Source organism: Pieris napi, chromosome 12 (assembly GCF_905475465.1).
Source record: "Pieris napi chromosome 12, ilPieNapi1.2, whole genome shotgun sequence".
Taxonomy (NCBI): Eukaryota; Metazoa; Arthropoda; class Insecta; order Lepidoptera; family Pieridae; genus Pieris; species Pieris napi.
The window spans coordinates 1077356-1095615 of NC_062245.1; the positions used below are offsets into that span (position 1 = coordinate 1077356).

Here is an 18260-nt window from a genome sequence, read left to right on the forward strand (position 1 = left end):
TGCAGGTTGAGTGTGTTGATCCTCCTCTACACATCCGCCGGCAGTATTTATGTGACCGCTTTGTTAGCAAGATGTTACAGCTATCATCCCACCCTCTTTGGCATCGATTATCCCAACTATCACATTCTCCTTGTACCCGCAACTCCTCTTCCTATCTGCTAGATAGTTATCTAAAGTTCACCAGCCTCCCTAACCCCCTGATATCTTTTCCAATAAATCCCCTGTATTCTACTTCTTATAAAGCCCTGGTATACAAACCTCCCATCATCACAGACCTTGGTCTGATCAAAGGAGCCCCAGATACCAACATCAAATTACAAAGCTATATTAATCAAAATTGGCCAAATCATCTTCTTATTTACACTGACGCATCAAAGCTGTCTCCAGACGGCTGTGTTGGTGCTGCCTGTTGGGTTCCTCGGTATAGAATTATCCTGAAATTTAAATGTCCTCCCGAATCTTCAGTGTTCACAGGAGAGGCTACTGCTCTATTGGAGGCAATCCTGTTTGCACACTCCCATAACATACAACAGACAGCTATTTTGACAGACTCTTTTAGTTGTTTAATGTCCATTAAAGAAAACCCATTTCGCAGCAAATCACGTTTTCCCATTATTCTAAAAATCAGGGAGACTCTGCTCTCTTGTAATCAAAAAGGATTGTCTATCATACTAGTTTGGATTCCTAGCCACTCAGGTATCCCTGGAAACGAGACTGCTGATTCATGTGCCAAATCAGCTGTTGAGTCAGGTTCTCTAGATCATTTTGAAAATTCAGCACAGGATCTTTGTACTCTTGCAAAGACATATCTGGACAGAACCTGGAAGACATTTTGGAATGACTCCAAATCGGTTAAGGGTAAGTTTTATGCTTCCATCCAACCAAACATACCAAGACAACCCTGGTTTTGTCATTATCGGAATGCAAATCGCTGGATTACATCCACAATCTCACGTCTTCGTCTTGGTCATGCTTGCACCCCTGTTCATCTAGCCAAGCTCCGGATAAGGGATCACTCTATCTGTGAGTGTGGCTTGGATGAAGGCACTGTATCTCACATTCTATTTAATTGTCCCAAACTAACCTATCCTCTCTATGACGTTCTTCCCCGTAAAGTCCCCCGTCCTTTAAGTGTTAAATGTTTGTTAATGTTTGTGTTTAGTCCATATTGTAGATTTTTATGTAAATATATAGAAAGCAATAAAATTAAAGTGTAATATATATATAAAAATTATTATAAAGAGGAAACAGTATTTAATAATGGTATTATTACTCACTCATATTTGTGTTGTCTGTGCAGTCTTAAAACTAACAATCGAATTGCAACTATTTTGTTTTTGTTTAGGTGCATATTCAAAATTAACTTAATTATTATTTTCACCGATCAATCTCCATCGTGCCTTCTCCATCTACACGACACTGGCGAAGTACCTTGTGCCCAGTTGGCACATATAAAAGCCATTAAAAAAAAAAAAAAATAAAAAAATAAATATGAATAACTTACATTGCCAGACTCAATATAATCAGAATCATCACTTTCATTGTCCTTTGGTACAAAACCTATTATACTCATTCTCGTCGCCCGCGACATAAATAGTTCGTCGTCATTATGGTCATCATCATTATCATTAGTTTTATCACCCTCACTATAATTATTTTTGTTTATCTCAGAGGTTTCGATTTCATATTCTTCAGTATCTGAATCATTGTTATGTGTTATGTTGTTAGTCGGATTTCTATCATTACTTAAAGACACTTCTTTATCTGCAGTGTTAATGCTTTTATAATCTCTAATATTTTGTGTATCCTCATATACAATACTGGCTTCATATGACTTTTCATCATAATCGTCTTTTACAGTACTTAAAGTACTCTGTCTATTTGCATTATAAGGTGCATTTTCCTTATCACTTTTATCATCATCATCAGTTTGGTCAAGTTTAGACTGATCATCATCATCACATTCCACATCACTTTGAATGCTATCATAACTCATATTCATTTTATGAAGTACCTTTCCAATAATTTTTGCTGGTGTATGTTTCAAGCAGGCAATTTTTTTACTTTTATTATGTTCAATAATAATTGAGTTATCAGTGTCTGAATCTAGTTGCAATATTCTTTTTTTCTTTTTATGCCCAATGAATGATTGATCAGACGATCTTGATGATCTAACAGATGCCTTTGAGACATCTACATCTGGTAATGATTCTATATGTAAAAGATAATGTATAATTATTATGTAAGAAAGAAAAATCTTTATTATACACATACAGCCTCCACACTAGGATTCCCCTAGAGTAGTCCCCTAGTGGGAGGCTGTTGTAGGCAGCCAGTCTCTTCCTTTTGACATGTTAACTGTACTTTACTTTATAATTTCTAAATAACACAAATTTATAATTAAACTATTTTTCTATGTGAATCACAATAATTTATAACTACACTTATTTTAGTAAAATATTTTTATAGGTACATATATAAAACTACATACAACTAATATTAAAAGAGGAAATGACAAAGCTTGATTAAACTTGATAAAAGATCATCTTAAAATTGAAAAAATTACTCACCGTCATCAGAAGAGCTTAGAATAAGTTTCTTTGGAGTTACAAATGCATTTAATTTCAGTGGCGCATCTAAAATTTTATTAATTATTGATTTCATGTAGAACAATAATCATATTTATTATCTTAAGTAATATTAATACTTACCTTCATCACTACTATTAACAATACTTTTATCTCTTTGTTCATCATCGGATTCTTCTAAAACAAAAGTTAAGTTATACAATAATAATTGGGTTTTTAATAAGTGTTAGCTTAAGTTAGTTGAGATTTATATATAGTTACTGCACCACAAATACATATTACAAATTAATGGTTTTGTTTTAATATCTTCAATGATCACATAAGAAACAAAAGTAATTAACAGAGCCATAACAGTGTGATAAAATTGATTCTTTGAAATAAGTAATATTAAGTATTCTATTGTTTTTTTAATTACCTATCTAACTAAATGCATAATTTTGTATAATCGTGTTAAAAATAAAATGTTTTTAAACAACAAATGCATACATAGCTAATTTCAGAGAGATGAATATTTACAAAGAATAATAACTATAATAAACCTACCAGACGTTTCGTCTGATTCAGGAATAAAGATTGTGTGGTTCTTTTTTGCTGGAGTCTTTTTAGGCGCATAGGATTCATCTAATAAGCTATTTTCAATTTCACCATCTGATACTTCAGCAACACCGGTTTTATCACGATATTCAAAGAATGAGTTTTCCATATTCCTGGAGCAAACACTAAATAGATGTTTATAGAAAAACTATAGTATGTTGTTATTATTACTAATGAGATAAAAAGAAAAGTTTTAACCAAATTAAAATCTCAACGATATCAATTCAAAAATTCAAAACAAACAGAAGAATTGCTTCACAGATTATTAGAAACTGCCAAGTTTGACTTAAATGTCAATTTGGTATTAAATCAAATAATGAAAGATGAAGGCGAAATGCAACAGCTGGAGCGTTCAAATTAAAATTGACGTTGTAACTTGAAAACCAAAACATTTCAATTTAGAGACTTCGAAGTTCGAATTCATTTATTGCATAGGAAATCCACACTGTTTAAATTGTTCAATTTTTTTAGTTAGTGTACAAGCTACAAGAAAATATCTTCAACTTACTAACTTTCAATAATCAATTTCGCTTTATGATGACAGAAGTTCAGTTACAAGAGTTCAAACTTGAACCAGATTCTGAACTTCGCTTTGAAGTAGAATCGAAAAACGAGAAAGTCGTTTTAGAGGTTCGTTAATATTTACAAGTGTAACATTATGGTTTAGAGTTTATACTAATCACTGGCGCACTACTGCCCCGGTTTTAGGTTAAGAGCGGGTATGCAGAGCTATTTGGGACAGAACTTGTTAAAAACAAGCCATATGAGTTTCATACTGGAGCTAAAGTAGCTGTTTTTACGTGGCATGGTTGTACGGTGGAGCTCCGGGGTCGGACCGAAGTCAGTTATATTGCTAAGGAAACACCAATGGTAAGAAAACTTATGCTTGGAATTGTTTATTATTTTGAAGTATTTTAAACAGGACAGTGTTAAAGAATTATGAACCGCAATTATGGTTAGTAATAATATCCCTAAGTAATAAGACCCTAGGAAGTAGGAAACAACTTCCCAATTAAAACTATACAATTTCACTGATTTGTATACAAATAACTAGGATAGAAATACTGATGGTGATGGTACATCCACTTTGGTCCTCCACAGGTTGTTTACTTAAATGTTCATGCTGCATTAGAGCAGCAGCGTGTAGCTGCAGAACAAGAAAGCACAAGGGGTCCAGTTACAATGGTAGTTGGTCCTGGGGATGTTGGTAAATCTACCTTAACAAGGATATTGCTTAATTACGCTGTAAGGATGGCACGGAGACCAATATATGTTGATCTTGATGTTGGTCAGGGTCAAATTAGTGTGCCAGGAACTATTGGTAATAACATACAACACACTCAATAGTTATTTATTAATTATTTTGCTTTATTTTTTCACTCACTAGCTGTGCCCTGTGGTTTCTCAATCATATATTTATTACTCTTCACATATATAAGTATGTCTTGTCATTCTAGGGGCCTTACTGGTTGAAAGGCCAGCATCTATTGAAGAAGGTTTTAGCCAACAGGCACCTCTAGTATATCACTTTGGTCATAAAAGTCCAGATGAGAATTTAGAGTTGTATAACACTATTGTCTCTCGGCTTGCTGAAGTTATAGCTGAAAGGTGTGAACATAATAAAAAAGGTTAGTAATACCTATGTTTAAGGTATATCAAAGACTGGTGTGATTGCTTTGAAAAAAATTGTCATAAAGCAACTACAGGATTAACTAAAACAGATGCACAAATATGACAGCAACTATGTCCAATTGGGTATTCTAGAAACTATAGATTATACTCAAAAAATACATGAACTTATCTTTTTTTTTTATTAGCATCAACTTCAGGAGTAATAATAAACACATGTGGCTGGGTGAAGGGTGCTGGCTACAAAGTACTGACTCATGCTGCCCAAGCATTTGAGGTAATATTACTCTATGTTAACCAGCTTACTCGAAGAATAAATTTATCATAATATTTCTTACAGTTGTGACTTATTTGTTTATAAATTAAATTTTTTATATTTTTCTGTGGCCTTAGTATAGTTTTATTGTCATAAAATGTTACATTGATTCAAAGTTATATTACAAATAAAATAATTTATGTACTAGGCATATTCTTTCAGACATTTCAATTTATAGAATCTTTCTTTAATTTAAAATAAGTAAAGAGCAAGAAAATTGTATGTAATTGTATTTTTTATTTTCCAGGTGGATGTAATACTAGTATTAGATAATGAAAGATTATACAATGAATTAAAGCGGGATATGCCGAAGTTTGTCAAAGTTGTGTATTTACCAAAGAGCGGTGGGGTAAGTTTTCTTTTTCAAATACACAACAAGATTAATACAAAATACCATCTGTATCACTTTGACGTCTGTCGTTCCACTACTGAGCGTTTCTTAAGGCACATTTTGCCGCAAACCAGCAATATGTGGAACAAGCTGCCCACTGAAGTATTCCACATACGGAACCAATTCGACTTAAGGCCATTCAAGAAAAGAGCTTACCAATTTTTAAAAGGCCGGCAACGCACTTGCGAGCCTTCTAGCAATGTTATTATCTATGAGCGGCGGTATCACTTAACATCACATTCTTCCAATCTTATTTATAACTTAATTTCAGGTAGTGGAAAGATCAACATCTCAACGCGCGGAAATAAGGGATAGTCGAATTCGGGAGTATTTCTATGGGAAACGAACCCCGTACTATCCACATTCATTTGACGTAAAGTTTTCAGATCTTAAAATTTACAAGGTGAATATCGGCTCACATAAATATCGCAGAAGTATATTTGTGTTTTTATTTGACTTATAATTTTAAAACCGCAACTACGGTGGTAAATATAAAAAAAAATCCGACGGTGTCCTAAAAGACATAACGCGTTTTAATCCAGTGAAAGCGTATTATACCTGGGCATAAAATGTAGCATATTATAACTGTTAAATTGTAAGATTGTATTAAAATAATTTTATATTGTAAATTGCCTTAAAAAATTCACAATTTGAATAAAAAAATATTCATAATAATTACCTTAACTATAGGTTGGAGCGCCGTCTCTTCCCGACTCATGCATGCCATTAGGAATGCGCGCAGAAGAAGCCCTAACTAAGTTAGTGCCTGTTTGGGCTTCACCTGCGCTTGCGCATCGCTTACTCGCAGTGTCTTTCTCACCAGCAGCCGATGAACTGGCATTGCATTCGAACCTCGCGGGATTTGTGTGTGTGTAAGTAATTTTAATATATTGTCTATGGTTTATTAATAATATCAGCAAGCCGTAAGTATACCACATCGTATATATTAGGATAAATTTTTTTGTCCCATTGGCACTTCAAACCTTCAATAATGAATGTGGTTCAAGTACCATAACAATTCATACAGTTTTGGTTAGACTGCTACTCTTCTTGCATAGAATGGAAAACCATTAGTAGGCATGAAATGTAATTACCTACCTAATGGGTGGCAATAGAATATGAGGGTCTGTAAGATATATTTAAGAAAAATCGTGTAAAAACTCCTATTTGCGTTTATATTTACCCGGTTCTTAGAGTAGCAGCGCCCCTGGAGTGAGTCAAATCGTACATACCCATGTCTCTTTTGATGAGAGCAAATAACCTTCATTAACAACAAAAAGTGGGAAAACTAAGTATCTTAGATGTAGTGTTTTTCTTATACTCAGTTTCTAAAATGTCTGTCATTTTTCTGATTTGATATTACCCAACCAAACATTAAAAAATAATGTTGGGCTTTACTTATCGTTTAAACTTTAAACCATTGAAACATTCAAATACAATTGTCTAGTTGTACGAACTCAAAAAAGCGTCTAATACAGATAACCAACATGTTCCCCAAATTTACACTTTATTAGTATGAACTAATGATCTTTGTTTATCTAAATTATGGTAGACGCACAGAACCAGCTGTAAATTTCAATTATTATCTAAACCACTTATAAATGAATTGGTTTAGAGTTCTGTGAGTTCATTAGCCAATTAATATAAAAGACAAATTTACTCCACAGTACTGCAGTGGATTCGGAGAGACAAACAATGACAATTCTGTCACCACAGCCGAGACCACTTCCCAATACGATACTATTACTTTCGGAACTACAATATATGGATAATCATTAATAACTAATTGTATTTTATAAATGTAAATATAATTAAGTTAAATAAAACAATTTCTATAAAATAAAGTATTTTATTTCATAGTCTGACTAGAAAATAACAATTTTTAATTTCGTAAGCGTCATATTTAATATCTAAAATTAAAATGAATACAGAAATGGTTTTAATCTCAAAAAAATTAAATTAACAATTCACACAAAAACAAATTGGATTTTTTTTTGTAATTCTGAGAAAACATGCTTTGCAGGAAGTCAAATAAAGACATGATAAATCTTTTACTCAACATAAAGAGGTAGATATCTTCATAGGAAAGGACTTCTTAATATGATAAATGAATTTCATTTTTATAACATTAAGGAATTTCATTGGACATTGGACGAACAGGAATATTGTGGTGCTTTATAATTCTATTTAATTGGTGTATTACAATAGTCAACCATTTTAAACCAAAATGAGGAAATATTTAAATTCTAGTTTATTTTTAATTAAGATAGTTTAAATTTTTATTCTACTAGTAATATAATACAGCACCATACATTAATTATATTATAATTTTTTGTAAAATTCTTGCAATACCATTTGTCAAAAAGTTAAAGTTTTTATCCCGTTTTAAACGACCTAATTACTTTTTACTCGTTAAATAATTGTGAATATTATAAAAAGTCCAAAGTCAACAAAGATACATTATATAACAAATATTCCGTCAATACGTAACCATAATAATGGAAATATGATATATACTTTGGATAAAATTCAGACTTAGCACAAAGTATGACTCCCGTATGTCAAAATCCAATAAGATTAAGTCATACTTAAGCTAAGTATCGACTTGGAATTTTACCCTTAGATCTAATAACCTGTATAACATTAACCTGGGATATCGTTACACACTGTACATTGTGCGATAAAAATATTGTGAAAAAAAACCACTCTCAATGGAATTAAACAATTGTGTTTAAATTTATACATTAAACCAGAATTAATAAGAAAATTAATAATTAATAGAAAAATATTAAAAGGTAAAAGGAAGAATAATGAGATCATTGACCTCTCGGAAGTGACCTTAGAGAGGTCAATGATCTCTGAACATATGCTCTTGTGTATGTTCGTAATAAAACAACTGATAAATTTTTTTTTCATATCTACTTATACACAAAAAAAAACTACTTTTTTTCAGTAGCTATCTTTAGTAATCTCGCTGTAAACATATACAGGTCAAATTTATAAGCTCTTGTTTTGATGTTTGCTAATATTAAGTCTTAACTGTGTTGCCTATCCTCTGTGGGCCCATCTCCAACAACTTTTTCCGTAACGTGTGATTGAGCAAACTTAATTGCCACTCGCATCGCATCTTGCACCATTTGCTCGCAGGTTATAAGGCTCACCTGAAACAGTTCAGTAAGAAGACAATTTTAATACCGGATAAACTAGTTCGTCGATATTATTATTTTTTTTTTTTTTAGTTTTCCTTGTCCATTAAAACTAACGTTTTTCTAACAAGTATAACGCCAGAAAATGCACTTCATTTCTTGAATTCTTATTTAAACATGCTGATAAAAAAATGAAAAAAAATGCTCTTGGCGAACGCGTTTATCAAATTTTTATTAATTTTAAAATGCAGCGTACGGTTAAATTATGGATTTTCTGAGTTCTTATTTTATTATATATAATATATAAATAAACTATAGGTTATACAACTAAGCACCAAAAAACCACTAAGGGATGAGCACAGAACACATTGTATTCCTTAATTCTTAGAAAAATATTACATTAAAAAAAATTTAATACCAACCATAAATAATGTTACCTTAATATATCTTTAGCAATAAGTTAGAAATGAATCATAAAAAGTTTATTTTCAATAATTTAATATTACTCACTTTGGTAGCGTTCATTTGTGCGTGTGTCAGCGGAGAGGTACCGTCCCGATTGGGCAATTTTTCTGCTTGGAATATCGGCAGAATACAATTCAACCACTTTTCAGCTGTAAATCGTTCGCTCACCAATTCCTGTTGATTAAAATGGCGGTTAGATATTACAAAAAGTAATAATAATTAATAATAGTTATATCCTACGGTATTCTACTGTGGGGTGCTGCTGCAGAGGTTCAATCCATATTTGTGCTGCAGAAGCGGGAAGTATTTGTTGTGTTTCCCCAAGGGAGTCGGTACGGAATAAGTTTAAGGAATTAAATATTATGACACTATCTGGTCAATATATTCTTGCAGCTTTGTATGTACAAAAAAAAATAGTAAAATAAATGGTGACTTTCAGTATAATACTCGAAACAGAACAAATCTAAGCGTACGACTAACCAGGCTCCAGAAGAAAAACACTCCTTATATAGAAATTGTATTCGTTTTTACAACAAACTCCCAAGCGAAATTAGAGAATTATCACTGAATAAATTCAGAACTTTCGTTAAACGTAAATTAATCAATAAAGTTTTTTTATAAATTTGACGAATATTTAAATGATCCTAATCCTTGGGATTGATTTGCTCCAGTTCAAACAATTTGTACTTAGCGATTTAAAAGAGTGGCGGAGAGTTTTAGAATTTACGCCCTTGACTTGCGAACTGGTAGTAAATCTTAATTAAGAATAAATTTAACATTAATCATTAACAACAGCATAATATCTACTAGTGCCTTCACACACTTCACTTTTTTTAAATCGATATTTATAGTCGGTTATTATATTACAGATTTTCGATCCTTGAGACAAAGTTTTTGGTGGCAAATTATTTTAACACCCTATTACTTTTTCATTATAAAGCAAGTGTTAACTAAGACAAATAAAGTGATATAACAAAAGGTAATGTACACAAGACCTTACCTGTGGTACTCGAGCCACAGCGACAATAACGCCACCCGCGCATCCCATTAAAATAGCTGGAAGTTCGCCTTTAGCAACATCATTCTGTGTCACATTGTCTATGGATTGTTTCACTATATTTATTGAATCTATCGTTTTCTCAATGTTCATGTTGTCTATGGATTTGTCGATGTTCGGATGTAAATGTCTGCTACCTATTTCAAATGAATCTGTGGTTGTCTGTGGGCAAGTGCGTGTATTGGCTAAAGCTAATGCGGCGGCTGGGGGTTGCATAAGGTAAGAACAACGCAAGAAATGTACAACAAAGCGACGGCCCTCGCGGATCGCTTCGTGACACGCTTCGTATATTTCCGTTTCTGCTATTGATCTGTGGAGGCAAATATTCTTGGGTTATTTCGTTGTTAGCACAAGATTACAGCTTGTTTACCATGACCGTATATGTTAGGGTACCAACTGATCAGCAACTGCCGTTTCAATGTATTAGGGAACATTCAAGTATTACGTAACGAATCTTGGGAGGGGGGGTGTCTATTTGTAAAACGTTAGGATGCGGGGCGGGGATTGAATTACGCGTTATTGTTAATATTATTTTCGACTTTCCAGTAGTTTACACCACATAATGGTAACTTTTAGGTATTTAAAGAGTCACTGGGTGGTCACGAAACGTTTTACTATTGGGTACAGAAAAACGTTACGGAGCGTGTCAATAATATCCAAAAATTGCGTGACGTAATACTTGAACGCTCCCTTAAATAAACTAATCTTTTTTATCTAAAAAGTCAGCAATTAAATGATTTTATATTACATTTATACAGCATCGCAAGATAATAAATATTTTGAAAGCTTTACACATTCAGATAAGATAAAAGAGTTATAAAAACAAATCTTACCGTAAAGCAACGTCATTCCGATTAGCAGCTTTCTTGAGGAGACTGTCAAGTAACTTTTGACAGGCCAAGTGTTCCCCACAAGGAACACCAGGTCCACACAGAGTAGCCAACTGCTGACGAATGTTTTCCACTTCATTTTGGATTCTTTCAGGATCTGCGAGATCTGTAACTTGCGATAGCTTTTCAGCACGGCAGAAAAGCTCACGTGCCTGAAAAAATAACGACGCGTCAAGCTCAATAACCCTTTTGATTACGTACGATTACGATCTATGAGAGAGAGTCGGGCATAGTAGCTCATAGTGGGGTTATTAATTTAGTGTGATTAGAATGTACTTGGAAAAAATGATAAACGAATCGTATCAATTACATGTAATCCAAAACATCTTTTGGACTTGACCAATCACACATCTGCTTTTCAAGTTAAATCTAACCCTTCTTGGCTATTGAGATCCGATTTGCGATAGCGCGATCAACTATGATAATTGTAATTTATTTTATTAGACCAAGATTTATAACGAATATAAATAACAGATAACTACCGCTAGAAATTTGTAAATTTTTGGTCCTTCGAGACGGAACTAACCTCGATAGCGAAATCACCAGTCAGCGCATATAATGTAGGGTTTTGACTATTAGCTGCTTTGACGGAAGTTATGCAGAAATCACCAATGACCTTCGTTGACGGAACGTGGGTACCGCAACATAGTTCCCTAGAAGAAAGTTAATGAAGGAGATGTCAACAATCATTCAGTTAAAGATGCTAGCAATTATTTAAAATAATCTGACCTCAAGTGCACATTACAATTGAAGTCTACTTTTACAACTATTTATTAAATATTAAATAACATACAGTTTAATTCTTCTGTATTTAATATTCTATTTGAATAGGTTTATTGTAACAAAACTCAGATCTATTCTATGAATAGTATTAACTTCTTTTACTACGCATAATATACTTAAAGCATTTTTATATATTCATACATATTGATATCAAACAAATATCACCATTTCGGCAATGATTTTAACATTAATATCTTTAAAGCATTTAAACTGGCTTTAATAATTGCCTACATGAGTCAATTGTGGATGATAATTAAGGTTTTTGTATCACAATTCATAAATTTTACAAAACACATACCTTGAGACCAAAGGAGGTGAATAAGTAACCACACGAAGTCCCGTCTCAGGATAGGTCTCACCAGGAACAGTCATTATGTCATCTTCAGATGATAATTGAGTACTATCTATTACATTTGTTTCCACACTTGAATTGCATTTTATGGATTCCCTTTAAATAAAGAACACAAGCTCAAAGCTATGTTGACTCAAATGGTTGAAAATTAGTTTATTTTGTTGATGAAAATAAATGTACAGTATTAAATTGTCTTTAGTTTACACGAGCAGTACACATTAAAATAATACTTTAATGTCTTTAAGGGTTCTTATCTCAAACCAGAATCAAACCGGCAATAATAATTTTTAATAGTCTGAATTGTCAGCTTAAACTTTTAACGGATGAAAAGCAAAAATAACACTATTAGCGTCACGAAGTTTTTGTTTAAGAAATGGGAGAGAGCGATTGAGACCGATTGAGAGAGAGTGAGAAGGGCGAATTAAACCTTATAGAGAATTTATGAAATATTAGTATTTTATCGAAATCTTAATTTACAATTAAAATACCACGTGTTTTTATTATCGAAGAAATAAATTTAAAAAAAATAAAATTTATAATTTGTATTAATATTAAACACTTTTAATATTTTAATGACAATTAACTTTATTAAATTCCTAACATATCATCCTTTTTCCCTTCCTCTAAGTCTCGGAAATCTAAAGTTTCAGATTTGTAAATATGAACTAGAGTTAAAAATTAGTTTGCCAAAGAAGTTTCACTTCTGACATGTGTACTTTGTACGCACGTACTTTTTTGATACATACCTTATCAACTCCTGAGCAGCCAATATCACCTTCTGTGACAATTTCTCTCCATACACCACCAAACTCAAACTAAGTCCTACATCACTAACACTTGAACCAATTTGACAAACAATACTATTCGGCAACACTTTACGTATACCTGCATTCAATAAATGCACACCACTATGGTTCCTCATTAAATTTAGTCTCCTTTCATTGTCTATGATCACTGTCACATCACTATAATTATTAACATAACGACTGTCACTATGAAGTTTGAAAAACCCTTTATGTATCACAAAGTTGCGGATTTTAAAAACACTATCTACGATTAGTTTCACATGTTCACTGAACTTTATAATACCAGTGTCTGCCTTTTGACCACCAGCTTCCGTATAGAAATTTGTGCTTTCAGTTACTATGTAATACGGTCTATTTTCGCACGGATCTAAAAAGTCTACCCATTCGGCGTTCTCATTCAATATGGCTAAGACTTTTGTTTTCAAAGGCGGGAATGTCAGTTTGTTGTCTATTGTGTATTTGTATTTTGGACTGTCATCGGTACCATTCACTCCATTTTTGACTATGGTTTGTAACGCTTGATCAAAAAGCGCGCCTTTTGTGGGCGTTTGTTCTTTAAACGATGTCTTATGTCTAGCTTTATGCTGTGAAAGTAGTTTCCAGAAGCCTTTCTTGTCGATCTCCAAATTGTTGAGTGTGGCAATTCGTTCTATGATATCTTCTTGGAAACCGTGCGTGTCGTATAATTTGAATACCAGCTCTCCAGGTATTGTGTTGGAGTTGTGTGTTTTCATGCTCTGTAATATATTATATAATTACTAGATGACCCGGCAAACGTCGATTGCCATGTATATTATTTCTAGGAAACATTTTTTTAGTTCAATAAAAATAACTATCTACTATAATTAAAAGTAGGGGTTGATCGTAGAGGGGTGAATCTTAAGAGTTGTATGTATTTTTGTATGATGTATCATAAAAAATAAACATTTTTGTATAATAAATAAAAAAAAATTTTTGGTCTGGATACCCCTTATCACTTAGGGGTTTGAAAGATAGATAGTAGCCGATTCTCAGACTTACTGAATATGCATAAAAAAATTCATAAGAATCGGTCGAGCCGTTTCGGATGAGTATTTTGTATTTTTGTATTCGGATTTCTTACTGTAACTATTCTTTTGATAATATCAGGATGTTTTTCTTTATAACTACCCACCCAATATGCGTAGAGTAATAATATATATTTAAATACTACCAATTCTTCAAATAATCCAAAAGTTATTTAACTCTTAAATGGCTTAAGTAACTGTTAATTCTTAATGAACGGCAAGTAACCTATAAAATAAATACCTGTTTTAACTCTTTATATCCAAGAGCAAAACCCGCCAACTCCACATCATTAAACGCCTCAACCTCTGGGTACTGTTTCAATAAATCCTTCCATTTCTTCCTCAAATTTGAACGTAGTTTACTATAGCTGTCTCTCTCGTGCTCTAAGATAAGCATGGCGTCCCTTTCTCGCTTTACGAGCTCGGGGTACGTGTCACCCAAACTTTCTGCCACGTATTTGTATAGCGTATTAAGTAAATTCGGGTTATGGAAGACGTCCGAGCAAATTTTATATGACTTTTTCATTATTTGTTTAAGGTTTACACTGAAATAAATATAATATATGATTAATATTAAATATATTTTTATAAATTGTTCATTTGTTAGTACTTCTTGTTTGCTTTCATATACACCTCCTTTTTTTAAATTTAAATGTAAAAATCTATTCAATAAATAAATTCTTACCTTGTAGATGGGAACACGCCATCAGCTAAACAGATACTAATCATTCTTGCATGGTCTGCTAAACGTCTGTAATACTGGTCCAACGTTGCATCCTTACTATAACTTCCAGAATATGGAGATACGTCCTTGCTGTTCTGAAAACGACCATATAATTTGTGTTTACGTAAGTATATATGTGGGTAGTTCAGCCTGATTGCTACCCGCGTTGCAATATGTCTAAGTAATTAGAGAATTAAAATCATTGCAATTGATAAGTTTAGTGAATACTATTTTTTTTCTAAATAGTTTTTAAGTAAGCTCCTGTGTTTTTAAAAGATTAAAATACCTTTTCAATAGCCGTAATAATAGGTCTAAATAAATCTGTATCATAGTTTGATGGTACACCCTGTAGCAGTGCACACATCCTCTCCAATCCCATTCCTGTATCAACATGATGTCGCCGAAGACTAGTTACTTTGCCATCTGTCTCTCTGAAAAAGGGATTTATTATTATGATAATAAATAAAAAAAGGGTGCGTGTACTTATGTACTCGCGTAAGAAGTTATACACCTTTGGCATTATTAAAAATAGTATTTGATTGCATGCATATAATTAAGTACAATTAAATAATCAAAGACTGGAAAAAGAGACATTATAGTCAATAAAGTTCAGTTTACATTTGAAAAATTAAATAAATAAATATTATACATTAAGTGTAACATGAATTCTATTATTATTCGAATGTTGTTTTTAAATTATATCCAATGCCGTAGCATCTTCCGTGGGCAACTTCATTCTGTTAATTTTGTGTCACGGTGCGCGCGCATCGTAAAATTTCACTCTCATCAATTTTTCATAACGCGCCTAAAGAAGTATAACTTCAAAAATGAACATTAATTGATAATAATTATTATAGTACTACTCTACATTTGAAAAAACTTTTATTATATGTTTTAATATATTTTGTTATCAATGAACAATTCTAACACACATCTTTATTAGCATATTGTTACTTTGTTATAGTAAAATTTAAAAAACCTATTTCACATTTTTGTTAGAATACCTATGAATTCCAAACATTAGTATGATACAATGTTATGTATGTAAAATAAATATGGCATAATATTTACTGCTTTCTATTACAAACAATGCCAGTTAATAAACACTTGTATTATATTTTTATAACAATACTATTTATTTCAATAACTGGTAAGTCATAATATATATTTTTCTTCTTAATTGACAAAATACTTTACATTGTTTATCTTATATTTAGGCTTAATTATTTAAGACTTTGAGCTTGAAATTATCTCGATAAGCAATATTAATACCAAATTCACTTAATTTCAATATTTCATCTAAATGATTATTTTTAATATTGCAGAATGTTCTAAATATCACCACGAAAGGGCTGAAGCAGAATTGATACGACCCAATGAAGGGAAGATAAGTAATTGGTTTTGTGAACAACTATGTTATAATTATGGTTGGAATGAGGGACAATGCCTAGATCCCAAGTGGTGTTTATGCTATGACTAAGGAAGAATAATTTATATAACTTTTTTGCCATTAAAAGACTTCAAGCTTTGCAATTGAATTTAATCTTAAGTGTATGATGTGATTTTTTTATTTAATTTTAGTTAGTGGAAAAGTCATTAATTCCTAAATTACTTTAGAATTAATATTAGAAGTCATCCTTCTTCATTCAGTGGTCAATTAACATATCATATTACTTAGGTTTAATGCTCTGTGAAGTAATAATTACTTCAGATTCATAGGCACAGAAAGTTGATCTGAACAGAAAACATTCAAACCTCACTTTACAAACACTCTTTGAATCATTGCAGGAGCTTTGGTCAGTATAAGCATGCCAACAAATCTATTCATTAACTTACCTATTACACTGAATAAATACAATATTCCATATCTCAGTAAGACTTCCATCAGGATGTATGTAATGAATCTCTGTACATGGTCCACATGGACCACTCACACCCATCTCCCAGAAATTGTCCTTTGCACCACAGTCTTTGATATGACTTGCCTTGACCCTGAAGTGTAAAAGCACTTTAAAAGACTAGTGACAAGGTACATAAACAAATTCATCACTATGACTGTACTACTCTCAGAACTTTACAAAGCTTAAATTAAACAAAAACAAATATTAAAAAGTAGAGACAAATAATGAATAACATTCATTAATATTTTTGTACTTACCCAATTTCTTTCCATATATCTCTGCATTCCCTATCCTCTGTGAGTCCAATAACAACATCACCGCCAAAGTATGTGACAAGCAGGTTCTCAGGTTTTAATCTATATGGTCCCAGTAACAAATCCCAGGCCATTTTACAGGCGTCTTTCTATAAGGAGTAAAGCTTCATTTAACATTAAATCTATATCAACTAAAAGTATCTAATGGTAATTGCACTATATGTTTTATTGTATTAAAGTAACAGATTTGATAGTTTGGTATTTATTACTCTTTCCTAAATGACTAAAAAACAAACATTTAATTATTCTGCATACTAAGCAAATAAAAAAATTATTTGTACCTTATAATAATCACCAAATGACCAATTGCCAAGCATCTCAAAAAAAGTATGGTGAGTGCCATCCAGTCCAACTAAGTCCAAATCATTGTGTTTTCCACCAATTCTCACACATTTTTGTGAATTTACTGCTCGAGAACAAGGTGGCTCAACCATGCCCAGAAATACTCCTTTAAACTGAAATGTTGTAAATATTCATTAAAGTTTACCTGATTCCCTATTCTAAAGGATGGGAAATTATTGGGAAAATATGACAAAATTTTTAACTGTAAATGTGAACAAATTACAACTTACTATAAAACGTTGCAGACTTTTGTATATGATATTTTAAAAATAATAGTTTTTGTGAGTACCTGATTCATGCCAGCATTTACAAACGGTACCGTAGGATCACAAAGTGGTATAACCGAACTTGATTTAACATGTTTATGTCCGTGATTTTCAATAAAATAATCTATAAATGTTTTCCTTAAGGAAGCACTAGACGATTTTGTTCGTAAAAAATAAGGCTTTCGCGAAATATCACTTCGAAATCGTCTGACCGGTGTCCGCAGCATTCTTGCTTAATACAATGAAATTCTATGTAGAGCTAGTGAAAAATTGTTATTTGAAGTTTAATTTATATTAAGACTTTTTCGTAATGAAAATTCTATTCGGGAAATGTATTATGTACGGAAATGTTTTTCAATTTTTGCAACGTTTGGCAAAATTTAAGGCTCGCGAGCGCGACCTGACGACACAGACTAGGACTATAATTTTTAGATTTTATTCTAAGTTGTCAAAGTCACATACCGGGACTTTCTCTAGAAATGATTGATGAATGATTTTTAATTATATTTAACGAAAGTTATAAACCATATAGTCCAGGAAAATTAGAGGTTTCACCTCGGAATGAAAAATAGTCGGCTATAAACCTGCATTATGGTATTCTAAAACTTGTCCCAAAACTGACTTTAATCGTAGGATGTTTGCGACTACAG

General features: G+C 32.3%; 3 protein-coding genes and 1 long non-coding RNA gene across 6 annotated transcripts in view; 2 read left to right on the top strand and 2 right to left on the bottom strand.

Annotated features, from left to right (window-relative positions):
- The window catches only part of LOC125054343 (transcription termination factor 2), a 37382-nt gene extending 33955 nt beyond the window's left edge, over positions 1–3427 (bottom strand). The window contains exons 1-4 of one of the 3 annotated variants that reach the window (XM_047656163.1): positions 3132–3427; positions 2712–2765; positions 2571–2636; positions 1505–2211 (exon numbers count right to left, since the gene is read on the bottom strand). In XM_047656163.1, coding sequence (XP_047512119.1) covers positions 1505–2211; positions 2571–2636; positions 2712–2765; positions 3132–3291 — 987 coding nt within the window. In that variant the 5' untranslated portion in view covers positions 3292–3427. The remainder of the gene's footprint in view (positions 1–1504; positions 2212–2570; positions 2637–2711; positions 2766–3131) is intronic. The other 2 variants (XM_047656162.1, XM_047656161.1) reach the window with 2 other exon arrangements.
- A 113-nt stretch (positions 3428–3540) lies between these two features.
- LOC125054344 (protein CLP1 homolog) lies at positions 3541–7321 on the top strand. The gene is made up of 9 exons (XM_047656164.1): positions 3541–3812; positions 3891–4052; positions 4284–4503; positions 4640–4810; positions 5000–5088; positions 5375–5476; positions 5790–5921; positions 6209–6390; positions 7186–7321. The coding sequence occupies exons 1-9, from the start codon at positions 3717–3719 to the stop codon at positions 7295–7297; spliced, it is 1266 nt and encodes a 421-aa protein (XP_047512120.1). The 5' UTR covers positions 3541–3716; the 3' UTR covers positions 7298–7321.
- Positions 7322–8289: 968 nt separating this feature from the next.
- Positions 8290–17997, bottom strand: LOC125054371 (alanine--tRNA ligase, mitochondrial). Its single transcript, XM_047656222.1, has 14 exons — positions 17634–17997; positions 17284–17457; positions 16946–17091; positions 16624–16779; positions 15074–15218; positions 14749–14882; positions 14305–14608; positions 12958–13754; positions 12158–12307; positions 11603–11729; positions 11020–11228; positions 10130–10496; positions 9175–9303; positions 8290–8679 (listed from the first exon to the last, which is right to left on the bottom strand). The coding sequence occupies exons 1-14, from the start codon at positions 17835–17837 to the stop codon at positions 8554–8556; spliced, it is 3168 nt and encodes a 1055-aa protein (XP_047512178.1). The 5' UTR covers positions 17838–17997; the 3' UTR covers positions 8290–8553.
- On the top strand, positions 15832–16317 carry LOC125054372. The gene is made up of 2 exons (XR_007117704.1): positions 15832–15937; positions 16113–16317. It is a non-coding gene; the product is annotated as an uncharacterized LOC125054372 (long non-coding RNA).
- Positions 17998–18260: the final 263 nt, after the last annotated feature.